The sequence below is a fragment of the Aquila chrysaetos genome, chromosome Z, assembly GCF_900496995.4.
Source record: "Aquila chrysaetos chrysaetos chromosome Z, bAquChr1.4, whole genome shotgun sequence".
NCBI classification, from domain to species: Eukaryota; Metazoa; Chordata; class Aves; order Accipitriformes; family Accipitridae; genus Aquila; species Aquila chrysaetos.
The window spans coordinates 24,693,661-24,708,508 of record NC_044030.1 but is presented as its reverse complement, the minus strand read 5'-3'; the positions used below and the strand labels follow the sequence as shown (position 1 = coordinate 24,708,508).

Here is a 14,848-nt window from a genome sequence, read left to right as displayed (position 1 = left end):
AACAGTAGTCTGAAATGTTGTAGCTTTTCAGTTTAAGAAACAAAATTTGCAATAACATTCTTCTAGGAGATGAAGATTAAAGCTGTTAGAGATCTGAATCAGCTTTATTGACATTTTGCCTGTGAATATAGCTGCACTGGTTTATGTGTTTTCTTGATAATTTAATAAAGAAAGCATTTGAAATAAGAATGGGGGGTGGCTTTTTTCAGCTCCGGCTGAAAATGTTTCACAGCAAGTTAAATCTTTACTACAGAAAAAACTAGTCCAAATATTCTTTGATGCTTGAATATACGTGTTTAGTAGCAGGGTTTATTAATGGCATGTGGTAGGTTATACAGGGAAAATGATCATGCTTGTTTGAATAAAAGGTACTTGTTCTGGGTTTCAGAGACCCCAAAAAGTATGGGTTAAAAAAATTCAAGGTATATCTTTCCAAAAGTTTCTGAAAAGCAGGTGGCAGGATTTGCTTTTCTGAAATTGCAAATATTTGCATGTTAGACATGCATCCAATTTAGGATTAAGAGCTCAAGTCTGCACCTGTTTCTCATTTTTTGAGGGGCTGAGAGCAGTTTACTCCTGCTCCCAGTGCACAGATGGAATACGTGGTCTCTGTGTGAGTAAATTGGCCATGGTTTTATCTGTAGAAAGTTACATGATTTCCTTTTGTTTCAATACAGTGTATATTAAAATAGTTTCAGAATTCTTTGATTTCTTGAATAAATGAAAGAACTTATGCCTGACACTTGGCCATAATGGTGTTTCTAAAGGAAAATATTTTGGGTAAAATTTTTCATCTGAATTTTACCAGCAGACATTAAATCCCCTCCCCCTTTATTTGGACGAAAGATGTGAACTTTTGTAGTTTTCTTGGTGCTGTTGCCAAAGACCAGTGATCTGAATAGTGAAAGGAAAATAATTGCTTGCTGCTTCTGAAAGACAGTAATGTTTATGTTTTTGCCTTAAAATCTGTAATAGAAAACCTTTAAATATTGTAAAGTTGCTTCTCTGTGTAATGTAACCACAATACATTAAGCAGTTGTACTCTATGATGACATTCTTTGTAATGATACAGCTTAAGTGAAGTATAGCTCTTTTGTTTCACATAGAAATTAACTTAGTTATAGTGGGAAGTTATTTAAGGGTGGGACTTGAATGGTACTTCAGAAGTAATGTGATTTAATTACATTAGTAGTGCTTTTGTGTGTGCACAGGAATTATATCTTACCAAGTGTAAGTACTTCAGTTCTGCTGAAATAAAATTTGAAAACAAAATATAAGCATCTAGGCAAAATTACTCCATTTCAACTGCTGAAAATCTGCCCTGTCATTACTAGCTTCATCTGACTGCATTATTACTCTACATACACATAATGCACTTATAATACATAGCTTCAAGAAGTTATAAAACATATGTACCTTGGTACAACAAGAGCTTTGTTTTATCTGAATATAAAAAAAAAATATAGTCTGAACTATAATGATAATATGGCAGTTCCTAAGGTCTTTTGTCATGAGTATATTTCTCATGTGTCTAATTAAAGTTATGAAACGTGTTTATATCAATGGGAAGGTGAACAAAGTTTCTGGAAATATTTTTACATTACTGTGTTCTTTGTTTGGCAGATAATTTAAATTTAATGAGGATGTATAGCACTACTAGGAATGAATTGTGTGCATAAACTAGCATTTTACTTGGAGGCATAAGAACTGAGGAATTCCACTGTGTAGAAAGAATAAATAAAAGATTTTTGTAACGTTCTGTTGATGGATGAGAATGATTTATTCTGAGCTTTGGTGTCGGATCATGTCTTAGATCGGTATTGTTTCTGACACAGTTCTTACACTCTTCTTTCACAGTATATGAGAGGTTCTTAAAAAAGTCTTTCAGTAATTTTTTTTTTTTTTTTTTTTTGCCTTCCTACTTTTTAAGGGCTCTAGACTGAAAGCAGTGTTGCTTTTGGTTCCACAACTGTTATAAAAAAGTTACATTAACATTAAAATAAAATCTTGTCTGAAAAGAAGACATCTTCAGTTAAGCAAAAGTGCAAAATGACCTACCCTAGTCTAGGGGAGGCTCTCACAAAGTCTTGCACAAGTTCTTAGAGACTCAGAAAGCTGGCCAAGAATACGGTTATCTATTATGTTGTCTAGTAATCTAGCAGTCTTCAACATGAAACAGGGCAAAAAAGAGCATCCCAAAGTGCTTTTGGTTGTGCTAGAAGGCAACTGACCACAGTTAGATGCACAAATATGCAAGGAAAATAGTTGTTGTGCACAGAAGTAATGATTTAACAATACTTCAGCACAGGAATCTTCATCTAAGGAGTTAAAAAGCAAATAATTTTTATGGGAATCTCATTCTATGTATGGCAGGTAATCCAAAGGTTCTTGACAAAAAAAGCTAATACAGCCTCTGATTGTAGTTTATTCAACTAATGAGAAGTTGTTGTTGACGTTTCCTAGTGATTGTGAGGTAACAGGGTAGCAGTGAAGGGCTATGAAATTGAAGATGAATAGCCTAAGTTTGACGCAGAAAAAAAGAGGGAGCCAATTAAAAGACAAGGGGAAAATGGTAGCCTGGGTAGTGTTCATAAGGATTCTGAGTATCCATAGAGCAAAACTGCATTTGTTAAAATCAGAGTAGTGTTGCAAAAAAATCAAAGGGCAGGATGGAAAGTGAGTAGGTGAGATTTTTCAGCAGTATGGAGAAGAACAAGGAATTTTCCTTGTGTGTCTGTATTGCATTTATAGTTCAGTGGTGGATTAACTTAGTCTCTCTGACTTTACACTGAAATTGTGGAGAAGTCCTCACTCTCAGAATAAGGAGGAATTAAATTTGTACTTCCTTACTAACTCTAAGCAGTTTACTGCTGCCTCTCAGCCCTGAAATTTTGCTCTTTCATTATTTCCAGAGTATCATCTTGGCAGTTTTGTCCACTACCTGCCAGACTTTATGGTGCCAGGGAAACCTCACTCTCCTCTGGCATGTGTGTAGAGGAAGGCTACCCTCAGTCTGTTCAGAGCTGATGTTGGAAAAGAGAAGAGAAAAAATTAAAGGGTTTAGCTATGTAAGTAACTTGTTAGCAGGACCTTAGTTGTACTGTAATGCTAGGCTAGTGAATAATGGAGCACAGAGCATCTAAATCTTTGGGTAAGGAACCTGGAAGACTTAAAGTCAGAATATGAGATTATGGAAGAAGGTTCAAGCTACAGGTGATGTTTAAGTTAAAGACCTGAGTGACAGAATGAGATTTCTAGTTTGGGTGGAAGGAGACAATTCTAGATGAAGTGGTTTGATCTGTGAAGGTGGTAATTGAATTGGAAGGTTAAGATGTGAAAGGAAAAGAAAGAAAACCACTGACAAAACCCTGACGAATCTGCATGGAAAATGGAGCAGAGAATGAGGAGAATCTACTTAGGAGAAATGCTGAAGGGGTGATTTGATAAGAAGTGGATATCATGGAAACTGATGAAAGATAAGGTTTTATGAAGAAGTAAACTATGTTTTACAGTGGAAAGGGTCAAGGAGGTTGAAGATAGAATATCGGTTCCGCTGTGTGTCTAAGAAGTTATTAGAAATTTTGGCAAGAACATTTTTCATTGTTAAAGACAATTTTTTTTAAAGGGTAAAATGAACAGAGGGTAACTTCAGGCAACAGTTGTAAATAGTGCATTCTTTGAACTTGGCAATGAAAAGACAAGTACAATGATAGTCCTACAGATGCATGAGGCACAAATGTTCTAGTATCATTTTATTTTCCTATACCTTACAATATACGAACCTTTAATTAAAAAAAATTAATGTGCTAACGAAGTTGCTCTATTCAGTTTCAGGGCTGATTCTTTTGGTTAGTAACATAATCTGTGTTCAAATGGAAGAACAGGCATAAGATTACATAAAAATTAGTTATTCTGTATGTACCTAATAAAAAGATTTCAGTGTATATGCAGACAGTTGCCATAGGGAATTTTGGTAAATTATAATGTAAATAATTTTGAACTTTCCCTTATAGCAGAGAGAAACTAGTTGCTTTAAAGAATATATACCAGATATATGTATGTACAGCAGGTTTTGTTCATTACTTTATTGTTTCTAAATTATGTTAAAGTGAAAGCAACTGTGAATAAGAATTTAATAGTTTAGCCTGAAAAATACATTTAAAATGCCCTTAAATATCTCGATTGTGCGTGCAACTGTTAATAGCAATTCTTTAGTAGTTAAGATGAGAAATTGATGTATTTTTATTGTAAGGTATTTTCAAAATTGCTTGGAGAAATAATAGCATTGAGAAAAGAAGATCTGCTAAGAATTGATGTTAAATATCCATTGTTTCCTGGCTATGTTTTGCACATTTATATGTTGTGGCATGTACCTGTTGTTCTAACATTGTTTTAACGCTCTGTATGTAAAATTCATGTGCAATAATATTAAACCCGAAGGAGGAAGCTTGTTAGCCAAAAGATAATTCGGCAAATATGTTTTTGCAGGTACCTTTTGATATATAATCCTACAGAACAAGAGCGATTTTCAGTCGTTTCAGTCAATGTCAATTCACCCAGAGTTAAATTATTATCTCCTTTGGGAAAACCTGTTGTTATCCAGATTAGTGCTGTTTGGGATGGAGCAACTACAGTATCACATGAAGCATATCAGGTATGCTATTTTAAGTAAAAAGCATTAAAGTATTTTTGGGGGCAGATATTGTAGCTTCACAGTTGAAGAAAATGGAAAGCATACTTGAAATACTGGCAATTCTGTATTTGCAAATAATGCCATTAATTCAGTCATTTTAAGGAAGAGAAGAAACATATATATTTAGTGTTAATGTTTCTTAAACTGATAAGTTATTAAACTTTTGTGATATGGTGGATTACATTTAAAGGGTCAGTTTCAGCTGCATGAACAGAAAATACTGGATGTGTATCTTTTCCCTCAACTTGCTAAAGCTGTTTTTTCCTTAAAGTGATAGTTACTACAGTCTGTCTGTGCTCAAGCACTCCAGCTGGAAGGTTTTGTAAGTGCAATGGCTTAAGAAGTTAGATTCTGATTTTTATTTTTTTTGTCTTCCAGATACAGAGGCTGTATAGTAATCTCCATTACTCTTGTACTCAAGCTAGACAGATGACTTTGAGTCTGCCTCTTAGTTTTGGTTTTAAACAAGGTTTCTGAGAATTTTTGAATCATTCATCATTCTAGAAGAATGTCCTCAATGATGACACATCAGAAACTGTATTTTGTTAAATTCTTACTGATATAATAGTATTGTATTACTTCCAGGCTTACATTCTTAGTCTGATTCCTTTTGACTAGGGAGCCAAGTTGAACTTGTTTCAGGATAATATTCCTGTGAAGATAAAGCAATAAGTGTGTCTCAGTTGTCCTCCAAAGGGATAATCATTGATAATTGTTGTGGGTTAAATTGGATAAGCAGCTCAGCCCCACACAGCCGCTCACTCATTTCCCCCAGTGGTATGGGGGAGGAAATTGGAAGAGTAACAGTGAGAAAACTTGTGGGTTGAGATAAAGACAGTTTAATAGGTAAAGCAAAGGCTGCGCATGTGAGCAAAGCAAAACAAGGAATGAATTCGCTACTTCCCATCGGCAGGCAGGTGTTCAGCCATCTCCAGGAAAGCAGGGCTCTATCCCGCATAACGGTTACTTGGGAAGACAAACGCCATCACTCTGAACGTCCCCCACTTCCTTCTTCTTCCCCCAGCTTTATTTGCTGAGCATGACGCCATATGGTCTGGAATATCTCTTTGGTCAGTTGGGGTCAGCTGTCCTGGCTGTCCCTCCCCGCCCCCAACTTCTTGTGTATCCTGTCCTGGTTTCAGCTGGGATAGAGTTAATTGTCTTCCTAGTAGCTGGTACAGTGCTATGTTTTGAGTTCAGTATGAGAAGAATGTTGATAACACTGATGTTTTCAGTTGTTGCACAGTAGTGTTTAGACTAAAGTCAAGGATTTTTCAGCTTCTCATGCCCAGCCAGCAAGAAAGCTGAAGGGGCATAAGAAGTTGGCACAGGACACAGCCCGGGCACCTGACCCAAACTGGCCAACAGGGTATTCCATACCATGTGACGTCACATCTAGTATATAAACTGGGGGGAGTGGGGGCAGGGGGATCACCTCTCAGGGACTCACTGGGTGTCGGTCGGCGGGTGCTGGGCAATTGCACTGCGCATCATCTGTACATTCCAATCACATCATTTGTACATTCCAATCCTTTTATTATTGCTGTTGTCATTTTATTAGTGTTATCATTATCATTATTAGTTTCTTCATTTCTGTTCTATTAAACCATTCTTATCTCAACCCATGAGTTTTACTTCTTTTCCCGATTTTCTCCCCCATCCCACTGGGTGGCGGGGCGGTGAGTGAGTGGCTGCGTGGTGCTTAGTTGCTGCCTGGGGTTAAACCACGACACACCCCCAGCCTACTCGCTGGTGGGGCAACATGAGAAGCAGAGAAGGCCCTGATGCTGTGTAAGAAGTGCTGAGTGGTAGCTAAAACATCCCTGTGTTCTCAATGTTGTTGATATCAAAACATTGCACCATATGAGCTACTATGAAGAAATTTAACTCTATCCCAGCCAAAACCAGTATGATAATTAACACTGTTAATTGCCTGAAGAAGAAGAAGAAATAAAATTACATATCTGCACCGCAAATTCTAAGCAAATTGCTTTGGAGATCTACCTTGTATGTTACTGTTATGTGCAGATTACTTTATAGCTCCTGAATAACCAGAGACTAAAAATGAGACAGTTGGCTTATATTTTGCTATTTAAATCTGTCGATTTTTAAATGCAGCTTAAGTGATAAGTAGGGTGTGTGCACACTTGATGTGCTACACATGCATGTTTAATGCACAGCAAACAGCTGAGAACTGCACATCACAGCTAACATTATTTTTTAACAAGATACAAAATCATTATTGCATTAATAACAGTGATCTCGACGCTAAGCAAATTAGCGATGCAGACATTTTTGTTTGCTAATTCTTCTTAACGTGCTTCAGCTATTAGTTTTGGAATGTCATTTGTAATTTCATATCCATTTATGGAATATGGGAAAAATTCAGCCATCTTAAAATACTGAAGCAAAATGAGTTAGTCTGAGCATAAATTTAGCATAACAAGTTAATACTTCAATATTTTTAGTAATGGCTTCTTCTTTGCTCCCAACAGGTCTCTTTCGTCGCGCATCTACCACCTCTGGGGATTGGAGTTTACCAGCTTTTGGAGGTTCAGAGTTCAGAAGCAGTTTTAACAGACTATAATATATACATGAGGAATAGTAGGCAGGAGAAGCCAGACAAACTTTTCAAGATAAAAGAGATGCAGCATTCTGTGGATAATATAATATTAGAAAATTCTTACATGAAACTGTGGTTTTCTGGAATGTCTGGATTACTGGAGGTGTGTTGCATTATATTTTGAAACACTATGTTTTACTTTTTTAAGAACTTCTGTCATTATTCATGGAAACCTAAATGTGTCAACTATTTCAAACATGATTCTCTGTCCTTAGAAAATAAATACCAAAGAAGATGGTAAAAATCATCAAATGAAGGTGGAGTTTGCTTGGTATGGAACTACAAGTAACCGAGATAAAAGTGGAGCTTATCTCTTCTTACCAGATGGAGACGCCAAGGTAAATCTTCGTTTGCAGAGAGATTCTAATCATGAAGTAACTTGAAGCATTCTGCAAATACAGATTGGAAGAGCTAGTTTTCCCCAGCACTGAAATTCAGCTGTGTGGCTAGAAATAGTGAGATCAGTTATTGAAATGATTGGCAGTGCTTCATACTTCATAACCCTAGATTTGGGTAGAAACACATCATTAATTTGAAAGTGTAAAAATATACAGAATATTTATGGTTCACCAAAAAACTAATGTAAGATGCTACCCTTGCAAGAAATCCAGCGAGATGTGACCATTCACTATCAATAAATTAAGTTCACTTTCACTTCCTGTGGTGAAAATGTATAGAACATACTGATTCATTTCTGCATTTCTTCAATTTTCTGATTCTTAAGATTTCTTTATTGTGAATGAGGAGTTTCCAGTTCAGAGTGTAGTACTTTTTTAGCTGATACTAGCATATGTAGTTTAATATAGTAGTTAAGATACTAGGTCCCAATTGATGAATGTAAAGACGGAGTAGCAAGCAACTGTTCTGATTTAGTTGTCTAGTGTTATCAGTATTTTTATCTCAGTAATTATTGGAGGGAAACAGTATACTTCTATTAGTTTTAAAATTGGAAATTCAGAAATGACAGTGTTCTTACACTGAGTTAATTACCATACGGAATCTACTGTACCACTTTTGGAACTGGAAAGAGGATATTTCAGAAAGCAAATGATGAAATAATGAGCACTTTTAAGAAGATAGTTAGTTTGCAGCATATCTCTTCTGCCCAGTTTCTCCTGGGGAAACTTTAGTTGCATGCATAAGGCAAATTGGGGGTTCTGTGTTTACCACTTCAGGAAATAAGCAAGGGTAATTACTCTGGTTTTGGGTGGGGGTTTTTTGGTATATGTGTAAATCAGTCAGGAAGTGGACAGAACAGTTTCCTTTGCTTTTAGCAGTTTCTCCTAGAAGCACATGTTTTGAGGTCTGTGAGTTGGCAGTTTTAAACCATTTAGTGTATTTAGTCCCATAATTGTTTGCATCAGTTATGTTCAACAGGGTTCACTTACTCTTAATTTTTAAATGTCAGTGGTTTTGATCTGTGAATATATGAACAATATCACTTATGTTTTTTAATTTTTACCTTTTATCAGCTGCATGGTCACACTTTAACTAATTTTATTTTAGATGCTATTTCGTCTTCTGCTTATAAAAACAATCACTAAATCTAACAGTTATATAATTTTTAACTACACTTTTAAATTATTTGCTTTATAAAAATAATCTGGACAAATACAGATAGCAAAGTGCTATGGTTTGAACAGAAAAAGTCTGTCACATGCCTGCAAGCACAGTAGAGAAAATAAGGTACATATTGAACTTGTATGAAAAATGAAATTAAAGTATTTTTTTAGTTAACATTAAAAAGGGTGGTGTGGTCAGCTTTTGTAACTTTTTATTCAATAAAAATGAAATCATGATACTTCTAAAAATTCTGCTTCATTAATATACCATAAGGCTCATTTGGCTTGCATTTTAGTACCATTACTTAGGTTGTCCCACTGGCAATAACAATGTAATTTTATAGTAGTTTCTAAAATAATTTGAACTAATTATTTCTGTCTTGAAAGAAATGCCATCTGTTCGGGGTTCTCAGTGTGAGGTGGATTGACTAACGTTTTCTATGTTCTTGTGTGGAGTGGCAATAGGATAGATTACAGGCAGTTTTCTTGATTTTTGGCTAAGGTTTTACTTCCTATCCTCCTCACCCTATGTATTACTGCAAAATTTGCGAAGAATAATTGCCTTTGACGTTGGGTCATTTTCCTCTGGTGTAAGTACAGTTACGTGTTTTCTTGACCTTTGTTAACTGGTTGTCTTGTCACCTGATAAGTCTTTTGGTTCCTTTCTTTTCAGTTCTGCAATACTCAAATTATTTTTCTTCATCTAGTTTAATCGTCTGTCTTACTGTAGTGCTTAGATAGCCTTTTGGTCTTGGGTTCTTCCGCCAGTTTAATTTTGGAAACTTGGTGCTGTAACATGCTAGGTTTGCAGGCCATGACTTACAACCATGTCAGTTTAGAACACTTGACACATACAATGCAGCTCTGGTCATCAGTAGGCTGTTATGAGTGGATCTCATGTTTTCTGCAGATGATGGTCTGTGTACTAGAATGTACACGGATCTGAATCTTTCAAGAGTTTCCTTGGATTAAACATTCTAATGGCTGATCTAAAACTAGCCTGGAGTACTGCAAAGAATGAATTCTTGCTAAGAAATGGTAAGCCTCTAGTACCACCACCAAGTTGGACATCAGCAGAGACCTGGGTTAATAACAGTGATTTACACAGTATTAAATAGAAGGTACACTGAACACCAATAACTCTTTATCACTGCTCTGGAAAGAATAGCTGGACTTAAGGCTCTATGACACGGTGGCAAACGTTGCCATGGTGCAGCTAGACAGCTCCCAGTAAGAACAGTCTCTGGGGTTGTGGCATAGGGTCTTGACCATGGATGATTCTGTCCTTACTGTTTCTGAAGTGTGAAAGTTGTTCAGTGGCAGCCTCAGGTCAGGACACCAGTGCGAAGTCCAGGACAATGACACAGAGCAGAGGCTCCATGCTGCAGCTCTAGAGATAAGGCAGTGCTCCTGCCATGTCTTTGTATTTTCTGCAAAATAGAACAAAAGCAAGGTACCAGGGAAAAAGGCAGTATCTTAATTTTTTAAAATATCAGTGCTTCTTAACTGATTGACAGTGTTATCAGGGTTTGGAAGGAAGGGACTTCCTTGGACCTCACAACAAATATAAACAAAAGCATCCTGCCTGTGAAGGGAGAGCATGTTTCTATCTCTTGTGATTTTGTAAAGGATGGCCAACTCTGTAAATCTCTTAGATCTGGGGGAAAAAAATCAGTATTCGATAAACTCTGAAACAGTAAAATATCTCTATTTTCTTCTATGTTTTCAAGATCAGTCAATAAGTGATGACCTACTTACTAGCCATGTTTGGTATCAATAGGGAATAGAACAAAGAAAAGCAGTTTTTTTTCCGAAGAGTCAGATGCTAAGTGTTTGTGGGATCAATGTGAGTAGTTCATTTTCTTGTTTTACAAATCAATTTTTCAGAATCAAAGTGGACTTTCTTGGTAGACCCAAACTGGGAAATTGTGATTCTCCCTCAGGCAGCTTGTGTCTATGCATGCATTTGTATTAGTTGCTGTAGGTACTTATGTACTAACAGAATATATAAGAAAACAGATTTATTATTTTTATCCTGCAGGATCTTTAGTGCTAGAGCTTTTCTCCCTTTTTTCCTCTTCACACTTTGTTGCCATGGTTGGACTTCTTTTACTGATCTCTGACTTGTATTGCTGCAGCTGCTGCTGCTAGCTTCAAGAAATTTGTTTCATGGCAGGTCCTTTTTTAATCTGTCAGGATTACCTGTTGCATCTACTTCTCAGAGAAGAACACATATCTGAGTTATCTAAATGCTTTGCCTTCAAACCTAAGGAAAAGATAATGGTATCTTTCCACACTTTCATAAGTGAGATTGGGATGTTCTGCTGCCCAAAAGGAGAGACCCTATCCATTTAGAGTATCCTGCTGTATCCATCTTCAGATCTTCCCTCTTAGAAGGGCAGAGGATCCTCATTCAAGCACAGTATCCTTAGTTGTAATGCTTCCCCTGTTTTTGTATGGCTGATAACAGGAGAAGACAAGTATGCAGGCACCATTACCTGGAGGGTGCTCACATTACTCAAGAATTGGCTGCCTTTGAAGTGTCTGTTCTTTCCTGAGTGGTATGTATTTTCCTCAAGCATCATATCTATCATCTAAAAATCTGCCGCACGTATTGGTGGGGTTCTTCTGGAGACAAAAGTATGAAAATGACAACTGTCTCTCTTCTGCCATGTAACTCTTAAAAAAACAGTTCTCAAGAGCTCATAGTATTTGATTTTTATCCACCTCTCACTCCACCCCCAAGCCCAGTCTAATCTCAAACCCTGCCAAATGAAGGGTAATCTGCTGTTGAGAAGCAGCTTTTCTTGAAGGCTTTGTCTTGAGTTCTTTTTTAAAACCTTGGGCATATCAAGAGCAATTCAGTCTGCATTGGAAAACTTTCCTTTGGGCGTTGTTTATTTGACTTCCACACCAACAGTGTGCTACACTGCCAGAAATTTCTAGGCCACACTAAGATGGTTAGTAGTGCTTCACTTGACTATAAGGGGAAAGGCTTATTGCCCATGCTTCATGCCTTCAGGCTGCAATATGCCATGCCAGCTTCTGTGCAAGCCAGTAAATGTTTAAGTGAGGGCATCTCTCCAGTTATCTCCACCCTTTGGCACCCAGTTTGATGCCAAGTATTTTAAGATAACCTAGGGAGCTATGGGATATTATTTTACTCCAAATATTCTCCCTTAAAATTTTTAGCTCACTTCCTCCCACCATTTCTTTAAAGAAAGGTTTTGATATTTCTCTTGAATATGAGTACTGTAAAATGGTTTCTGGACCCTTTGACCCATAGTGCTGTTACCCTGGTTCTGAAACTACTGCTTTCCAGGCTCAACAAAACCTGCCACAGCAGGCTGCTGAATCTCGTACAATGGAACTCATGCCAGTGAAGCTGAGGGGAATGGATTTTAGTGTCTATTCATTTTAACTGTTTAGGAAGTGGAGTCTTGAGACTACCACTGGATATGAGACCCAAATATTTTTATTTCTAATTTAAGGCCTGAGTAATTATAGAATCCTTCATGCTGGAAGGTCATTTAGTCCAAGCTCCCACTCAAAGCAGAGTAAATACTGAATTCAGACCAGGACTTTATCCAGTCAGTTTGGCAAATAGCTCTATCATTGCTTGTTCCTTCCACTTTAGAAAGGAAAGTTGTTTGTGTCTGAGTAGTAACAGGCCTATTTCTGCATCTTGGACTTTCACATCAAAATTATCTTTATGTTTCAGATCCAAGACCAGGATCATTTCACAGGCCTCTGTGCATCTCACCAAGGATCTTTACAATGATACTAGAATAATTACACATTCAATGCATAAAGATCTTTTCCTGCTTAAAAGCCTGATTCACTGACGTGTTTTCAGTGTGGCAAACCTGGTCAATTATCTCTTTATAGGTTCTGAACTCAGTATGTCTCCAGATGACTATCAAGAAATCACTTTCTAGGATTAGTGCTTTTCTAGGCATTAAATATGAATTGGGAGGCTTCCCTGTTCATTCAGTACCATGTTTTTTCTTCATTTTTGCTGTTTGCCCAACAATCAGGAAGCAGCAGGTGTCCTTGAGAACTTGAGTATACATCATGTCTCCACTCTTTGTATCAGAAAGAACTTGTCTAACCCCCAGAACTATATGATAGCATGTGCTTTGTAACTCTTCTTCCTCATTTATACTTTTTTCCCTGCACTGTGTCTGAATTAGAGGCTTGCAAACTGGATTTGATACATTTCTCTCAATGCATGTGCTAGTGGAATCAAATTATGGTTTTTAAAAATTCATTAGTTTCAGACAATACCTGCAAAATGACATTTAATTCCTTTTCTTTCCTATCACCTTATCTTTCTGGATAGTTCAGAATGATAAGTATGGTTGCATTTATTGCCAGCTGGGGAGCTGATCTGGCTACATGCGCAGCTTGGAGACTCTGGTGTGTGAACTTAGTGTTTGTGGAAATATCCCAGAATCTGAGAGCTGTTAAACACATCTCATTTCAGCTTTCTACTTGTATGGGGAAGCCATATTTTGGTAGTTGTTGTCAATGTCACCATCATGTTTTATACTAACAAGCTCAATGGAGCAGAGCTCCAAGTATATTTTTTACTTTTGTTTTAAAAAAATTACTTTAGGTAATTTTTGATTTTTTTTTAATAAGTGCACAACCTTTTGCATTCCTTTGTCACTCATCCAGCATCTCTCCATTTTTCTCGTTTGGTCCTGGATAGCTCCAGTGAGAGCCGTGGTGACAAATGTTCTTACAAACAATAGAAATAAGCCCATAAAATAGGTGTTACTTTGCTAGCAGAATGTATTTGGCAGGCTGGTGTTCAAGTAGTATTCTAAGTAATAATTGGCAAGGGTATTTGCTTGTCCTGAAGAACTCAGGTTTCTTAGTTTATTTTCTCAGAGTTCCTTTAGCTGCTGTTTCAGTCCTTCATTCCTAACCTGAGGATCTTCGTGTTGCCCTACCCTGTAGGCAGGATTTTGAAGGGTTTGATTATTCCACCTACCTGTCAGTAATCCAGTTCCTCTGTGGGATTTTAATCTAAACGTATACTTCTAGGAGCATGTAGTCACAGGTTAAATGAGTTTGTCTTTTCTACATATGTGTGATAGATAAGCAGGTAGGTAGGAATCTCTTCTGCCAGAAGAAAGAGGAAGTTTCAGTCTACATTTACGGATCTTGGCAGTTTTTCATGGAAATAAGAGAACCCAAAAGCCAGCTCAAATTCTAGCCTAAGATCTGGTCTTCAAATTTCCTTATCCCAGCATATTAACTCACCTGGCTTCTGTGCCCTCCTAATACCATACTCCTCCTGTATTTCTCAGCTAGCAAATGGATTTTGCATAATAGGTAACACTTGTCTGTCTTATTGACAAGATGAGACTCCTTGGAAGTATCCCATCATTTTTTTATGTCAACTGTTAAAAAGTCCAAAAGACTCTTTCCTCATTTGGGTTTTTGTACTGATTAACTGGATAAAACGTTGTTGTAAGATGATCAGTAGAAAAATCCCTCTTTGCCTAAAACAACCCATCTTACCAAAGTGTAAGCAATTATGATTCCTCTTCCAAACTCTTGTACAAAGTATTCCTGTAGTTGATAGCTGCAGAGTTGCATCTTGGAGCTCTGGCATAGCTTTTATTAAACAGTGTTCCATCTGAAGCTTTAAGAATAAATATGTGAATAGAAAGGCAGGCTTTTAGTCTTTGAAAGTCTCTTTCAGTTTCTTCTTTTATACAATACTTCTTAAAATCTTCTCTGTGAATATAGAAATAGTTACATGCTCAAAGAAGAAGATTGGATGATATGTACCTGTACTTGTTCTTCTCTGACATATTTTGTCTGTATGTATGTAATCTTGATATCTTCTCTTCCTCGAGATACATTTGATCTTTGGTTTCCTTGCTTGAGAAGAAAGAGCATGCTTGGTCCTTCTTATGACATTGTTACATACGGGAGGAAGACAGCCACCCTCTA

The 14,848-nt window shown here is 37.0% G+C and overlaps 1 protein-coding gene across 3 annotated transcripts in view; it reads left to right on the top strand.

Annotated features, from left to right (window-relative positions):
- MAN2A1 (mannosidase alpha class 2A member 1) overlaps positions 1-14,848 on the top strand; it is a 127,754-nt gene that overhangs the window by 79,762 nt on the left and 33,144 nt on the right. For all 3 annotated transcript variants that reach the window (XR_005931556.1, XM_030004495.2, XM_030004497.2), the window contains exons 13-15: positions 4,489-4,654; positions 7,189-7,419; positions 7,532-7,654. Coding sequence is in view for 2 of the 3 variants with exons in the window: in XM_030004495.2 (XP_029860355.1) it covers positions 4,489-4,654; positions 7,189-7,419; positions 7,532-7,654 (520 nt within the window). In the remaining variant the exon portion in view is untranslated. The remainder of the gene's footprint in view (positions 1-4,488; positions 4,655-7,188; positions 7,420-7,531; positions 7,655-14,848) is intronic.